Source organism: Cervus canadensis, chromosome 19 (assembly GCF_019320065.1).
Source record: "Cervus canadensis isolate Bull #8, Minnesota chromosome 19, ASM1932006v1, whole genome shotgun sequence".
NCBI lineage: Eukaryota > Metazoa > Chordata > Mammalia > Artiodactyla > Cervidae > Cervus > Cervus canadensis.
Window position 1 is genome coordinate 41,225,077 of NC_057404.1, and position 17,787 is coordinate 41,242,863.

Here is a 17,787-nt window from a genome sequence, read left to right on the forward strand (position 1 = left end):
TTCTGTATTAGAATGTTTGTATAGCACAAGGACCTACATTCAATATCCTATAATAAACCACAATGGAAAAGACTATGAAAAAAGAATATATAGGATTGGTCAGGTGGCCTAGTATAATTAAGGAATTAATCTGAAAGAAGTCTACCCAATATTCATTCTTTGCTTCTTCTTAGAAGCAGAACCTGTGTTGGTATACCCAGCTAAAAGCACCCTTTCCCAGCTGCCCTGGCAAGTTGGCACAGCCTGCAACTAAATCTGGTACATGAATATAAGTGGAATGATTGTATATTACTTCTGAAAAAGGACCTTTAAGGAAGATAAAGAGCTGGGTGTGAATATTTTGCCTTCTACCCTTTCCTCCTTTCTGCCATGTGGAATTTAGACTTTAAAGTGGGATCTCTCTTGCAAACACTTTAAACCATGACGTAATCTTAAAGTCCGAAGCCAAAGATTACAAATCAAAGGAGCCCAGGTTCCCAAAGGCCATGGACCGGCCATGCCAGCCCTGCACCACCTCTTCACACTTTTTATAGGAAAAAAAAAAAGTCAAGCTAACATGTGAACACACCCTTTATTCTACACCATCAAATCTTAAACACAACAGTGGTGGCATTTTCTTGGCCTTACCCCAGAGTCCAACTGATGATTTTCCTCTTTTTTCCCTTATTATTATTTTTTTAATCTATTGGGGTATGGTTGCTTTACACTGTTCTTAGTCTCTGCTGTACTAGGAAGTGAATCAGCCATATGCGTACATATATCCCCTCCCTCAAGGTTCTCCCTCCCCCCACCCATCCCACCCACCTAGATCACCACAGGGCACTGAGCTGAGTTCCCAGGGCTATACGACAGATTCCCATGTTTCCTTTTCACACAACCGTTAAGTTCCTCAACAATGCACCTGGTGGCTAGTGATTTCAGCACATCCTTCAGAAATGTTCAGAGGAGGGGGGGTGGGGGGTTGAGGGAGTGAGGGGAGGAAGCCATGCTTGTCTTAGAATTAATGAAATAGGTATTAGGAATTTTCAGTTTATCCAACTGCCTTGCATGCTTAGTTGCTTCTGTCGTGTCTGACTCTTTGCAACCCCGTGGACTGTAGCCCGCCAGGCTTCTCTGTCCATGGGATTCTCCAGGCAAGAATGCTGGAGTGGGTTGCCACTTCCTCCTCCAGGGGATCTTCCCGAACCCAGGGATCAAACCCGTGTCTTATGTCTCCTGTGTTGACAGGTGGGTTCTTCACCTCTAACACCACCTGGGAAGCCTGAAGTTTTACTAGTAAAGACACTGATTATGAGACATACAGAAGTTGGGAGCCTTTGGTACACAGAGTGACCATGAGAGAAGGCTTTGTGCACACTCGGCACAGAAAGCAAGCTAAGGGCGCCGCACTTGTACATGAGTGTGGCAGCCCAGAGCTGGGGGAAGGCAGAGGGTCAGTGAGACAGCAGCTGTAGCAACACCGATATTAAGGGATTTATCACAGTCAGAACCTCTTGCACTGTGCACGGTGGTGGTGGTTCAGTCCGACTCTTGTGACCCCATGGGCTGTAGCCCACCAGGCTCCTCTGGGTGATGGACCTTAAATAAATACAAAGGCATCTGGAAATCACGGTAAAAACCAACCTATTGCTAGAAACCAACATGAGCCCCAAAGGAAGACGATGCCAATCAGAGCCTGGAGGACAGATTTGCAGTTAACGTTCCCCTGGCACAGATCATCAATAATTAGTTCTGTTAATACACCTACACTAATTTTCCGGTAAACTCATAGAGCTGTTTTGATTTTTCCCAATTTATTCATTTTTTAAAACTTTAAATGTCTTGGGTAAAGAAACCCCTTTAGATGCTGGGTTTGTAGGCTGGAAACACTAACCATCTACAGGGCTTTATGAAATGCTGCCGAGAGACTGGAGTCTCCCGTTGGCTCTGCTGAGCAATGCTGTAGCTATGAGCCTGGCAGGGTTAGATTCATTTCTACCTTCTATGAGAATGTTATTTTCCTTCCCTTACCAGGGTAAGTAATCGAGGTCTCTTATGGTCTGAATGTTTATGTTCCCCCAAAACTCATAAGTTACAATTCTAATCCCCAATGATGATGATATGGAAAGTAAGGGTTTGGGAAAATACTTAGATCATGAGGTTGGGGGAGCCCTCATGGATGGGAATAGCACACTCATAAAGGAGCCTCCAGAAAGATACTTTGGCCCTTCACCATCTGTGGACACAGCAAGCTGGTGCCATCTATAAAGCAGACCCCAAATGTGCCTGTGCATTGATCTTGGACTTCCAGCCTCCAGAACTGTAAGAAATAGATTTTGGTTGGTTATAACCTATTCAGTCTGTGGTTATTTCCTATAGCAGTCTAAACAGACTAAGACAGGGGCTGATTCAGGACTCAAAAAATGCCAAATTAGTAATCAATTGTTATAAAGTTCAATAATATAAAAATAAAAGTATACACCCCCATACAATGTGTTGAAACCATTTTTGGTTTGTCATAGTAGCATCTTTAAAGCCCGAAATTATAGAATATTTGACTTGCATAATGAATGTCTCAGTATAAGGTATGTTGACTGACAGGTTTACATTTTGTTATCTAGGATAATTTAAATTTAATCACGGCTTCCCCTATCCTACCTTCTGCCTGGAACCATAGCCTCTAATAAGTAGCAATTTTCTATATTGGGGGTCATCATACCCTATCGTCTCTGTTCTCCTCGTATTTGAGAAAAATGGTCAAAAGACCGATACATAGAGAGAGTAACACAGAGCACCCAGACAGTCCACATACATTTTGATCAACACCAGATGAGTTTGTTAAACTATCTTGTTTTAATATCATGTTGCAGCTTTTTAAAATTTTTTTAAAATTGGAGTATAATTGCTTTACATTGTTGTTGGTTTCTACTCTACAACAACGTGAATCAGCCATAAGTACACATGAAACCCCTCCCTCAAAGCCTCCCTCCCCCCCCACCACCATCCCACCCATCCACATTATCACAGAGCGCTGAGATGAGCTCCCTGTGCTGCATATATACAGCACCTTCCCACTAGCTGGCTATTTTGCACACAGTAGTGTATATATGGGCTTCCCAGGTAGTGCTGGTCATAAAGAACCCACCTGCCAGAGATGCAAGAACAGAGGTTCAATTCCTGGGTCAGGAAGATCCCCTGGAACAGGATATGGCAACCCACTCCAGTATTCTTGCCTGGAGAGTCCCATGGACAGAGGAATCTGACAGGCTACAGTCCATGGGGTCACAAAGGGCTGGACACAACTAAAGCAGCTGAGCGTGCACACATGCAGTGTATATATACCATTTTGTTATCATCGTTTAGTTGCTAAGTCATGTCCGATTCTTTGCGACCCCATGGACTGCAGCCCACCAGGCTCCTCTGTCCATAGGATTTCCAAAGCAAGAATACTGGGGTGGGTTGCCATTTCCTTCTCCAGATCTTCCTGACCCATGTCCCCTGCTTGGCAGGTGGATTCTTTACCACTGAGACACCTGGGGAGCCAATGACCCAGCAATCCCACTTGGGGGCATATACCCTGAGAAAACCATGATTTTAAAAGACACATGTACCCCCCAGGTTCATTGCAGCATTATTTACAATAGGCAAGACACGGAAGCAACCTAGATGTCCACTGATAGATGAATGGATAAAGATGTGGTACCTATATACAATGGAATATTGCTCAGCCATAAAAAGGAATGAAATTGGGTCATTTTGGTGATGCAGATGAACTTAGAGTCTGTCATACAGATGAAGTAAGTCAGAAAGAGAAAAACAAATATTGCATATTAACAAATATGTATGGAAATCTAGAAAAACAGTACTGATAAACCTATTTTCAGGGCAGGAATAGAGGCAAAGACATACAGGATACATATATACTACCATGTTGTAGCTTCTTAAATCACTTCTCAACCCAGACATACACTCTGTGCCTTGAAGAGGTAAAGATTATTTCCTAAGATTGAATGTAAACAGGTGAAATGATAAAAATAGATTCTATGTATACTGATTTCAATGAACAATGATTAATCTTTACAGTATTTATTTGCTGAATAGCTTTGAAATAAACATACCTATTTCTCTTCCTCATAATACCAGGTACATGAAAGTTACTCAAAAACTATCCATTAAAATGAATAATGAATGACACAATACAAGGTTTCAAAGGTGTTTACTATTTGGTCAAACAATATTTTTAAATTGTCAGAGGGAAATGTACATTAACATATATGCTAAACATTCATCACTTCTGCATTATTGCTATGTGACACAATTTTACAGCCTGTGGGACAGTATAATTCCCGAGGTCATTGTTGGCTTCTGTGAAGTATTTTTCTAGTTTAATTGTCTTCCCTTAAGTGATTTGGGAGTGAGATTGGGGCTAGGATGTTCAATTATAGACCAACTTTCTGTATCTACTAAATGAATAAACAGGCTTTATCTTTTATAAAAGGTAGAAAAATAATCATGCTGTGTGGGATTTTTTTTTTGCAAAATATACCATATAGGAAAAACATAGGCTGAATACCAAAAAAATATTTTCTATTTCTTGGGCACCCGTAAAAAACATATATCTTAGTATTTGACATACAGCCATTCAGCTTTCATTTTGCATTTACTTAAAATATCCTCTGCTAAATAGTTGTATTCATCTTTTAAAGTAAATTGCTTAAAATTGCATTCAATTTCTTTCTATAAACCAACATTTTCTTCACCTTGACAAAGGAAACACATTGGATACTGCCGATGAGCTGTCATCAGCTTTACATTACACTTGGAGGAAAAAAAAAATCTGAGTCTGAAATTAGAAGAGCTAACAAAATTTTACTGATTTCATATTATTTCAAGATGGTTTTCAAAGCCATCCTACAAGTCCCTATCTGTAATATAAAAACAAAACCAAAGCTATAAGCAATCTTTCTCTCCTGGATTCATTAAGGCCTTGGAATCATTTATATTTGTGTTTTGTACATTTTGATTCTCTTCCACATTTTTATGTACTTGCTTGTGAAAGCACTAGAACAAATTAATTGAAAGAAACCACTCTGAAACTACTTGAACATTTGATCCAACCATAGAGATTTAAAGGCTTATATGGCCTAGTTTATATTTTCCTCTGGGTTTTGGTGTCAAAATGATTATAGAATGCATGTTTCTTGCTTTGTGATGGTTTTTTAATATGCATGAAACATAAAAAAGTCAGCATTTACCAAAGATTTCATGTATCAGGCTTTTCAGACTGGAACCAAAAGCTTTTTAAAGCATTTTTAACAACAAATGATGGTCTATTTCACAGATCCTGAAACCAATAATCAGTTCTCTTGACATACAGCTAAAAACAAAATTATCTTTTAACTAAATAGGATCAGCTTAAAAATCCCTTTGGAGCTGTTTTTATTTATTAAATGCCTTTATTAACACCACCATCTTTCACTTCTTATTACTCCAATTCGATTTCTCCCGCATACAAAGTAATGAGCAGGATGGCTGTGAATCCAGTTAACATCCCAGCATTCTGAATCATGAAGAAGGTGAAATCGGTTTTTCTTCCAGTTACCTTTTCTCTCAGCATATCATTCATCTCTGGAAACTAGAGGAAAGATATATTGTTAGATAACTGTTGCCATCTTGTGGTCAAACATAAAACAGTTATTACAGATTTCTGTGGGGGTGGGAGGGGGTGAGTGTTTCCGTCCCTGGTTTAAATGTTTAGTACAGACAGCATAACGGCAAAAGCCAGTGTAATCAGACATCAACAAGAAGAAGAGTAGGAAAACTGTGTTCCCCAGGTCAGTCAATCAGTGGCTTGACATTAACCTCATTTTATGCCTCCTCTCCCTCTCTTCCTTGCTCTCTCTGCTCCATCCACATCATTCGGACCTCAAATGTATCCAGCCTCTTTCCATCCTCAAAACCTTCACACCCACCAAAACCTCTTTTCCCTCAAGTCTTTCAATGAGCTAAATCTTTGAGGTTTCCGCTTTCTTACTTTCATAGGAAGGTTTCTCTTAGGCCTTCCTAACTTAGACACCTCTATGATCATCTTTCATCACATATACTGTTTTTCCATTCATTTCAGTTTTTATTTGTATTTATGTAATCACGTGTGTGGTTTTGTTTGTTGAATTTAGGTTCCTCTCTTTGTGGACCAAAAACCGTGCCTTTCTGCTCCCTCCATCGTCTGCAATGCCTTACCAATTTCCAAGCCTGATACAAAAATATCAATCGATAATATCTGATTAAATATGCTTTTAGAAATCACTATACAGTTAATTCTTGTTCTCTTCAATTTTTTTCCTTTTGCTTGTTCTATCCCTCACAAAATCATAAGGTTTTTTAAAATAAATGGTGCTGTTTTTGAATTGAAGACTATAACAATCTCATGGCGGTGAAAGCAATTAAAACCCCAAGTTCTGTACTTAAAATCCACCCTTTCTCAGCACAAAACTTCTACTGAAAAGGCTCATGAAGAGATCTGTAAATGTCATCTTTTCAAAACAGATTTCCAAGTGATTTGCTATGTACACAGTGGTGCAATGCGCCAAAGCATTCAGGAGACCTCCAGAGTCTGCAGTCCCTCTGTTAGCCTGATTTGAGAAAACTGTTACAAGGATACAGTGGATGAAATTTGTGAAGCCATTCTGAAAAAAGCAAAGCTGCTGTAAGTATATATAGCATCATTTATTTGTATTATTTCTTTAAACTGAATAACTCTAATAGATTCTGTTCTTATATTTAAAAAAAAAAGAAGTGATGACCTAACATAAATACATTATGAGGCACTAAATTCTGTGAAGGAAAACATAAATGCAGTGATGGTTCTAAGAGATGAAATCCTTGTGCTTACAAGGGTCTGCACAGAAAAATGAACAGAGTTAAGAATGCAGGTGGAGGAAATTAAATTAGTACATTATATATGTAAAAACACATTCAGTTCCAAATGCAAAGGAAACATTCCTTGATTTACATACACTTAGCACATTTTCGGAGAAGGCAACGGCAACCCACTCCAGTACTCTTGCCTGGAAAATCCCATGGACGGAGGAGCCTAGTAGGCTGCTGTCCATGGGGTAGCAAAGAGTCGGACAAGACTGAGCGACTTCACTTTCACTTTTCACTTTCATGCATTGGAGAAGGAAATGGCAACCCATTCCAGTGTTCTTGCCTGGAGAATCCCAGGGACGGGGAAGCCTGGTGGGCTGCCGTCTATGGAGTCACACAGAGTCGGACACGACTGAAGCAACTTAGCAGCAGCAGCAGCACATTTTCAATTTCTAGAAAGCTATCCATGATTTATTTGAAAATGCAAGGAACCACTGATATTCTCTCCTTTACACACACACACACACACACACACACACACACACACATAGACAGAAACAGCATAAACATAAACATAGATATAAATATATACTGACCTAAGTAAATATCATTCAACTTTAACTTATCAAATTTACTTTAACTCAAAAGGCTCTCGCTGTTTAGAACTTTGAAGTAACAGAATGCTATTTACTTTATTCAACAAGTCATTTCCTTCTAGATATGACATCTTGAAAGGGTGAAAAGTCCTATGGAGCCATAACATAGCAGGATACAAGCTTTACTCACAAGGAAAAACACCCGGGAAAATATCTCTACTTCAGCAAAAATAAGTCATTTTGTCCTCTAGCAATGAGATCCTACCTAGATCAAAGAATTGATGAGAATCACTTTCAAATCACTATTAGAACAAACCACTCAAAAAGAGTTATCTGTTGGACCTGGAATATTTTAAATGACAACAGAAAGGCCATCCACACTGAGAAAAGCAAAAGGTCACCCTTAGTCAATTCATAAGCCAGATGTCTATTTCCAAATTTGAAGCACAACAAAATCTTAAAATGTCTTACCATGTCTGCCAGAGAAATATAGAGGAACATGCCTCCAGCAAGGGCAAAGATAATATTTGGAGCAAAATTATTGCCCACCAAGATGCCAAAAGCTAGCCCAACATAGCAGGAACACGCAGAAAGGAAATTGAATAACAAGGCTTGTCGAGTGCTCATTCCTGCATTGAGTAGGATCACAAAGTCCCCTAGAAGAAGAAGAACACATTAAGTCAATAGTTTTTCTTTTTTAAAATTCCTTTTTACTGGAGTATGGTTGCTTTACAACGTTGTGTGAGTTTCTACTGCACGGCAAACTGAATCAGCTCTATGCATACAGGTATTCTCTCTCTTAGATTTCCTTCCCAGCGTGGTGGCCACAGAGCACCAAGAAGAGTTCCCTGAGCTATATGGCAGGTTCTCACTAGTTACCGACTTTATACATAGTATCAATAGTCGTGAAAGCAAAAGGTGAAGAGGGTGGCAGAAGATGACATGGTTGGATGGCATCACCAGAGCTGACTCACTGGAAAAGACCCTGATGCTGGGAAAGATTGAGGGCAGGAGGAGAAGGGGACGCCAGGGGATGAGATGGTTGGATGGCATCACCGACTCAATGGAGGTGAGTTTGGGTAAACTCCGGGAGTTGGTGATGGACAGGGAGGCCTAGCGGGCTGCAGTCCATGGGGTTGCAAAGAGTCAGACATGACTGAGCAACTGAACTGAACTGAACTCAACAGACATGAACTTGGGCAAACTTCGGGAGACAGTCTGCCCAAGGGAAGGACAGGGAAGCCTGGCATGCTGCAGTCCGTGGGGTCGCAAAGAGTCACTCATGACTTAGCAAATGAACAACAACAATCAATAGTATATATATATATATGTATACATACATATATCTATATATACATACATATATATATATGTCAATCCCAATCTCCCAATTCATTCCACCCCACCTCTTCCCCCGTCACTCATGTTCATACATTTGTTCTCTACTTAAATAGTTTGAGTAGATTTGTTCTCTACTTAAATACTTTTTTCTCTTTTTGGATGAAATAAAAGATAATAACCAATGTCTAAAAGGGCTCCTTCTTTTCGAGACATCAGCAGGAGTTTTCAGAGCGTGTCATCTGAAACGTCTCCATCCCCTTAAGCCAAGAAGCTGATGGACTTGGACGACGTGGGCAGAACTCCTCACCTAACTCGTGGGGGAACTCCTCACACAGGATGGCGATGGAGGTGCTGAGTCCCTGCAGAAGGGACAGGGTGCAGGAGGCCCCGATGGCCAGGCCGTCGATGAAGTTGTGGAGGGCATCGCTGAGCGTGATCATCCAGGCAATCGTCCCTATTTCTGAGAGCTTCGGCCCCTTCAAACAAGTACACGAGCTTGACTCTTTTCTTCCATCCTGCAAAATAACAGAAAATCAATCCACAGGATAACCGACACTTCTTGAAAGTCCAAGCGATACAGAGTAGTAGATGTATTATGTGTTGAGAGAGACAAATGTTTCCAACAGAAAGTCTTTCATAGTGGATAGGAACCACTAATCATAAAAAATGGAGGAAAAAAAACTTGGAGAAAGGAAAGGAAGAGACTGACAGGCCTTGAACAAACCACTTAAAAGACATTTTACTCTGGTTTCCCTTCAAAAAATCCTTTTGACTTGTATGAACAAACTGTTACTACTCCCTTCCTAAAATGTAATATTAATAGATATTAACCTAAGAATTTGATTTATTCATACACTTTAAAGTAAAAGAAGTTTTTCAAAGACTGAATTCAAACTCTTTTCCATGTTATAATTTGAATGTGAAATCCACATTTAAAGCATGATAACATCAAGGAGTATGTATTCTAATCTATCCTGTGCCAATCTTATAACTGTGAGCAAGTAATCTGAGCTTTAGTGTCCTTGATCATGAAGTGAAGAGAATGCACTAAATGATTCATTTATTTTTCAATGACTTAGTAAGTTTTCACTGTGTTCCAGGCAGAGTTCTGGGTGTTTAGGCTATAATAACATGATCCCTACAAGCTCTAAATTTCAATGATTCTCTTAACAAATTACATGAAGTATGATTGAAACAGGCTTGCCTTTACACAACACTTCTTTCCACCTTGAAACAACAGAAAATCCTAAAGCAGACTCTTTGTAAGAATTTGAATTTCCATAAGAAATTTTTTTCAAAAAGAATTTAAATTTCCATAAAATTTACAAAATTGTATAAAATCAAATGACAGATGCCAACTGAAGCGTATTCCAGAAACTGTGGGAAAAGATAATAAAATGCAAATTCATTTTTAAGTAGGGAAGCAATTTGCAATTAACTGGAGAACATTTTATTTCTAATCCTCCTCCCCTCAACTCTACCTCAGCAGCTAATCAACATATTTATTGAACATCTGCAATGTATACAACAGTCTGTTGAATGTTATGGGAAGTGCACAGAAGTGGAAAACACAGGTTCTATCTTCAAGAAGCCTATTTATCCTGGAGAAACAAGATGTAAAGTATACAACTGACTCTAAAAATTGGGCAACATATATCAGCTGAAAAGGGCTTCCTTCAGAGCAATCATCAGAGAGGCGGTGCTTTTTCTCCGATGTCACTTAACTACTCGAAACACTTTGGGGACCATTCTTTCAAAGCTGACTTCCGATCTTGCCACACATCCTTTCCCTGTTTCATTAGTGGCAAATCTTCATCTTTGAGGGATGTTTTGTTTGTGCATTCGTGCATGCTCAGTCACTTCAGTCATGTCTGACTCTATGTGGCCTCAAGGACTGTAGCCCGCCAGGCTCCTCTGTCCACAGGATTCTCCAGGCAAGAATACTGTAGTGGGTTGCCATGCCCTCCCCCAGGGGATCCTCCAGGCCCCAGGATCTAACCCATGTCTCCTGCAGCTCCTGAATTGCAGGTGGATTCTTTACCACTGAGCTACCAGCAATTCGCAAAGGGAACATCCCCTTCTCTCAAAAACATATGAAGCAACATTAATCTACTTTTACTTTAAAAGGCAATTCTTATCAGCATAAAACGAATTCCTTCTGGTTTAAAAATGTGGTCTTTTCACTGTACAGTGTTAAAACATAAACTGAGGCAAATTAAAAGAGTTTATTCAAGCAAGAATGGATTCCAAGCTGGCAGTGTCAAACCAGGAGTAGTTAGCAGCATTCCAGGGATGGGAAGCTCAGGGAGACACATTTACAGAGAAAAGATGGAAGCAAAGCAAGGAAATCATTGATTGACTACAGCTCAGTGCCTATTGGATGTTAGGCACTGACTGTCTTTAGGTTTAGATTTTGTAAACTTGAGGCATTTATAGGCTTAGATTTTGGATGGCTTACATATGACATTTGAGTCACCTCAGCCTCTTGCCTTATTTAATTAATTCAATAGTTGATATATCCTAAAGGCACAATGTAATAAACAACAATGACTTCAGTTCAGTTTGGTCCAGCCACTCAGTCATGTCTGATTCTTTGCGACCCCCACAGACTGCAGCACACCAGTCCTCCCTGTCCATCACTAACTCCTGGAGTTTACTCAAACTCATGTCCATTGAGTCGGTGATGCCATCCAACCATCTCATCCTCTGTCGTCCCCTTCTCCTCCCACCTTCAATCTTTCCCAGCATCAGACTCTTCTCAAATGAGTCAGTTCTTCACATCAGGTGGCCAAAGTACTGGAGTTTCAGCTTCAACATCAGTCCTTCCAATGAATATTCAGGACTGATCTCCTTTAGGATGGGCTGGTTGGATCTCCTTGCAGTCCAAGAGACTCTCAAGAGTCTTCTCCAACACCACAGTTCAAAAGCCTCAATTCTTTGGTGCTCAGCTTCCTTTAGAATCCAACTCTCACATCCATACATCACTACTGGAAAAACCATAGTCTTGAAGAGATGGACCTTTGTTGGCAAAGTAATGTCTATGCTTCTTAATATGCTGTCTAGATTGGTCATAACTTTTCTTCCAAGAAGTAAACATCTTTTAATTTCACGGCTGTAGTCATCATCTGCAGTGATTTTGGAGCCCCCAAAATAAAGTCTGTCATTGTCTCCACTGTTTCCCCATCTATTTGCCATGAAATGATGGGACCGGATGCCATGATCTTAGTTTTCTGAATGTTGAGTTTTAAGCCAACTTTTTCACTCTCCTCTTTCACTTTCATCAAGAGGCTCTTTAGTTCTTCTTTGCTTTCTGCCATAAGGGTGGTATCATCTGCATATCTGAGGTTATTGATATTTCTCCCGGCAATCTTGATTCCAGCCTGTGCTTCATCCAGTCCAGCGTTTCTCATGATATAAGTTAAATAAGCAGGGTGACAATATACAGCCTTGACGTACTCCTTTCCCAATTTGGAATCAGTCTGTTGTTCCATGTCCAGTTCTAACTGTTGCTTCCTGACCTGCATACAGATTTCTCAAGAGGCAGGTCAGGTGGTCTGGTATTCCCATCTCTTTCAGAATTTTCCACAGTTTGTTGTGATCCACACAGTCAAAGACTTTGGCATAGTCAACAAAGCAGAAGTAGATGTTTTTCTGGAACTCTCTCGCTTTTTCGATGATCCAACAGATGTTACCAATTTGATCTCTGGTTCCTCTGCCTTTTCTAAATCCAGCTTGAACATCTGGAAGTTCTTGGTTCACATACTGCTGAAGCCTGGCTTGGAGAATTTTGAGCATCACTTTGCTGGCGTGTGAGATGAGCATTCTTTGGGATTGGCAGCTGCATGGCACTGGAGCACCCAAGGAGATACCCCACGTCCATGGGCAAAGGAGAAGCTCCAGTAGGATGGTAGCAGGGGCGAATTTATGTTGAGAATCAAACCCCATTCCAACTAGAGATGCTCAGAGGACTCAAACAAACCTTGTGTGCACCAGGACCCAGGGACCCCACAGAGACTGAGACAGAACTGTTTGAGTGTCTCCTGCAGAGGTACAGGTCAGCAGTGGACTGCTGCAGGGGAAGGGGCTCTGGGTGCAGCAGACCTGGGTATGGCATAAGCCCTCTTGAGGAGGTCGCCATTAACCACAGAGCTGCCAGAACTTTCACAGGCTGGGAAATAGAATCTTGGAGGGCACAAACAGAATCTTGTGCACACCAGGACCCAGGAGAAAGGAGCAATGACCCCAGAAGAGACTGACCCAGACTTGCCCGGGAGTGGCCAGGAGTCTCCGGTGGAGGCGTGGGTCAGTGGTGGCCTGCTGCAAGGTTGGGGCACTGAGTGTAGCAGTGCATGCATGGGACCTTTTGAAGGAGGTCGCCATTATCTTCATCACCTTCAACATAGTTTGGCCCCTGGTAAATAACAGGGAGGGAACACAGCTCTAGCCATCAACAGAAAATTGGATTAAAGATGTACTGAGCATGGCCCCATTCTATTGTATTGGACTGAATACAATAGAGAAAGGAATGTGTCAAGGCTGTATATTGTCACCCTGCTTATTTAACTTATATCATGAGAAACGCTGGGCTGGATGAAACACAAGCTGTAATCAAGATAGCCGGGAGAAATATCAATAACCTCAGATATGCAGATGACACCACACTTAGGGCAGAAAGCGAAGAAGAACTAAAGAGTCTCTTGATGAAAGTGAAAGAGGAGAGTGAAAAAAGTTGGCTTAAAACTCAACATTCAGAAAACTAAGATCATGGCATCTGGTCCCATCATTTCATGGCAAATAGATGGGGAAACAGTGCAAACAATGTTAGACTTCATTTTGGGGGGCTCCAAAATCACTGCAGATGGTGACTACAGCCGTGAAATTAAAAGACGTTTACTCCTTGGAAGAAAAGTTATGACCATTCTGAAGTGAAGTCACTCAGTTGTGTCCAACTCCTTGTGACCCCATGGACTGTAGCCCAACAGGCTCCTCCGTCCATGGGATTTTCCAGGCAAGAATACTGGAGTGGGTTGCCATTTCCTTCTCCAGAGGATCTTCCCAACCCAGGGATCAAACCTGGGTCTCCTGCATTGTAGGCAGACGCTTTACCATCTGAGCCACAGGGAAGTCCTTCTGACCATTCTAGACAGCATATTAAAAAGCAGAGACATTACTTTGCCAACAAAGGTCCATTTCTTCAAGACTATGGTTTTTCCAGTAGTCATGTATGGATGTGAGAGCTGGACTCTAAAGGAAGCTGAGTGCCAAAGAATTGAGGCTTTGAACTGTGGTGTTGGAGAAGACTCTTGAGAGTCCCTTGGATTGCAAGGAGATCCAACCAGTCCATCCTAAAGGAAATCAGTCCTGAATATTCATTGGAAGGACTGATGTTGAAGCTGAAACTCCAGTACTTTGGCCACCTGGTGCGAAGAACTGACTCACTTGAAAAGACCCTGATGATGGGAAAGATTGAAGGTGGGAGAAGAAGGGGATGACAGAGGATGAGACGGTTGGATGGCATCACCGACTCAATGGACATGAGTTTGAGTAAACTCCGGGTGTTGATGATGGACAGGGAGGCCTGGCGTGCTGCAGTCCATGTGGTCACAAAGAGTCAGACATGACTGAGTGACTGGACTGAACTGAACTGAGCATAGCCCCGCCCATCAGAAGAAGACCCAGTTTCCCCCTCAGCCTCTCCCATCAGGAAGCTTCCTGTAAGCCTCTTATCCTTATCCATCAGAGGGCAGACAGAATGAAAACCACAATCAGAGAAAACTATCCAATCTGATCACATGGGCCACACCCTTGTCTAACTCAATGAAGTTATGAGCCATGCCATGTAGGGCCATCCAAGATGGACAGGTTATGGTGGAGAATTCTGACAATGACTTAAAGTGAAGTGAAGTTGCTCAGTCATGTCCCACTCTTTGTGACCCCATGGACTACAGCCTACCAGGCTCCTTTGTCCATGGGATTTTCCAGGCAATAGTACTGGAGTGGATTGCCATTTCCTTCTCCATGACTTAGCACATGTTAAATGGGTGGCTTGGGTAAAAAGTCCCAGATTAGGAAACAATTACTGTCAAAGAGTAACAAAGGCAGTTATGAGAAAAGTTATAGAGAAAGTGATCTTGGCTTTCTAAAAACTTACTGCCAAGGTACATTCAAAAGACCAGTGTTTTCCTTTTCCAGCTTGGTTTACCTAATCACATATTTATAATTTCCTTATTTACTTGTGATGACTTAGGGAAAAGATTGCTAGACCAAGTCTTGACTACCTGATATTTTGTACAGAGACTGTATACAAACTCTTTTAATTCTGAAAAACAAATTAATATATCAGGCATGGTTCTTTTACCTCTGGGTACAGATATTACTATGTTTATTATACTTCCTTTTAATCTTATAATCTTAGGTCTCAAATAACACTGTTGGTTAGATTAACTGTTATAGATTTTTAAAGGTCTTAAAACAAATGAAAGTAGGCAAACATTCATGAACAGTTCTTTTTTAAGTCACCTGGAACAAAGTCACTAAGCATACAGAACACTAGAGTCAAGTCTTTGTTAAGTTAGGGAGTTTTCTCTTTTCCGTTATTTATTTTTTATCTTTCTTTGGTCTTGTTGCTTGTTTGCTTTCTTCCTTGTTTGACTTGTACACTAAATATGAGGCTATTTCTAACCTCAGTCATGATAAGGTAATGCAGTCTAGTGAAAAGACCATTGGTCTGAAATCCAGGAGAACCAAGGTCTTGCTTGGCTCTGACACGAATTACAGTGTAATTATCAGCAAGGTACATAAAATCGCTCACCTAAATTATTGATGAAAATGAAGTCAAAGCAAAATGAAGACTAATCAGAATGGGGGGAGAAATAATAGCATGAACAAAGTTATGAGAGGGGAAGGGAGACTGAGTAGTAATCCCAACTTGAGTATGGAGGGGAAGAAGAAAAAGTGAAATAAAAATCACTAAGAATTGCAGAACAGCTTAAGGTTAAATAAGGCAGTTAAAGAAAGTTAAAGAGGACCAAAAATAGAGACAAAGAGGAGGGTGTGAGAGGAGGAGGAAGAGGAAGACAGGAAGGAGGAGGAGTGGCCTGTGCTGGGAGGAGCAGAAAGAGCTATCAAAAGAGGAAGGTAAGGAAAAGGAGAAGAAAAAGGAGAGGGTGGAGAAGAACAAGGAGGGCAAAGAGGAGGAGGAAGATTAGGGAAAAAAAGAAAGCACTTGGCTATCCTGCATAGGACATGGATCATAGAAATATGGCTTATACCTGCGATGAAATACTATGCAGAGTAGCAGAGATGATGAATATCTGTATTTTTCCAAAACAAAGCATTGAGGTAAAATATATTTATATTGATATGTAACAACATGCCTAGTGGGCACCTTTTGTGAAAATTATTATTATAATCCTACAATGGTCTGAGTGCAACTTGAAAAGATACATATAAAAATGCTAATCATGGTTCTCCCTTGGAGACAGTACTACGGGTAATCCTTGGGTTTTTTCTTTTATCGTTCATGGGTGTTCTGGATTTTTTGCATTATGTTATTACAATACTCAGAAAACAGAACATTAAAGCCATGGGATGAGAACCAGCAAGAGGCAAAAGTGAACCTGTAATGACTCAGGAGTCACCAGCAGCAAACAAGGTAAAGCTGGAGAAGCAGGCTACCTGCCAGGTTCAGTCTGCATTTAAGAGGGTGTATGGTCCCACTCCAGGGTTCTTGCCTGGAGAATCCCAGGGACGGGGGAGCCTGGTGGGCTGCCGTCTATGGGGTCGCACAGAGTCGGACACAACTGAAGCGACTTAGCAGCAGCAGCAGCATGGTCCCACTAAATGAAATCCTTTTTTGTTAAATTAATGGCTGCAAAGATCAGCATGAACACTATGAGAATTCACTCTGCATTGGGGGAGGCAATGTGAGCCATGATTAAGAAAAATGTTTTTTATGGTTTATTATCTTCTATTTTACTGATAAGAAGGTAAAAGCAAGCAACCACTGCACTTAAAGTTAAATTTCAAATTCCATATACCATGCTGAAAGAATTTGGCAGAGCAAGAATTCTGGTTATTAAAAAAAAAAAAGCACCATATCAAAAATGAAAGTAGAAACCCTCCAAAAAACATAATTAAGATGGCAAAAGGAAGTACAAATAAACAAAAGCTGAAAATCATATGCAAAGCTAAACATAAAATCTGTGCCCATAGAAACTAATGTAACATAAAGACTATAAAATATTATTTTAAGAGGCCACAAATAAAGAGAGATGAGAGTTAAAGAAAGAGATATTGAATGCAAGCTAGCTTAATGCTTCAAGGGTATGGGCTTTGGCACCAAATGGGTGTGAGTTTAAGTAATAGCTCTGCTACTTAATATTAATAGCTCTATGTCCTTTGGAAAGTTATTTGGGTCTTAGCTAATGCAGTAAGACAAGAAAAGGAAATAAAAGGTATATACATAGTGGGAAGAAATAAAACTGTCTTTGTTGGCAAATGGACATGACTGTCTATGTAGAAAATGCTAAAGGATCAACGAAAAAGCTCCTGAAACATAATAAGCAAGTCTGACAAGGTTACAAGATGCAGGTTAACATATAGAAGTCAGTTGCTTTCCAATATGCCAGCAATGAACAAGTAGAATTTGAAATTAAAATCATAATAGCATATATATTAGTATCCCCTAAAATTAACTACTCAGGTATAAATCTAACAAAATATGTGGAAGACCTATATGAGGAAAAGCACAAAACTATGATGAAAGAAATCAAAGAACTATTCTATTCATGCATTAGAAGACAATGAATAGTTGTCAAAATGTTAGTCCTTACCAAGTTGATCAACAGACTCAGTGCAATCCCAATCAAAATCCCACAATGTTATATTGTTGATATTTTTTTATTCTAAATCTATATGAAAACAAAAAATGCCTAGAATAGCTAACACAACATTGAAGGAAAGAAAGAAGTTGGATAACTGACACTATCTGACTTCAAGACTT

General features: G+C 40.3%; 1 protein-coding gene across 3 annotated transcripts in view; it reads right to left on the minus strand.

Annotated features, from left to right (window-relative positions):
• Positions 1 to 4,178: 4,178 nt before the first annotated feature.
• SLC39A8 (solute carrier family 39 member 8) overlaps positions 4,179 to 17,787 on the minus strand; it is an 82,576-nt gene continuing 68,967 nt past the window's right edge. For all 3 annotated transcript variants that reach the window (XM_043438787.1, XM_043438785.1, XM_043438786.1), the window contains exons 7-9: positions 9,091 to 9,298; positions 7,914 to 8,098; positions 4,179 to 5,614 (exon numbers count right to left, since the gene is read on the minus strand). In XM_043438787.1, the coding sequence (XP_043294722.1) occupies positions 5,465 to 5,614; positions 7,914 to 8,098; positions 9,091 to 9,298 (543 nt within the window). In that variant the 3' untranslated portion in view covers positions 4,179 to 5,464. The remainder of the gene's footprint in view (positions 5,615 to 7,913; positions 8,099 to 9,090; positions 9,299 to 17,787) is intronic.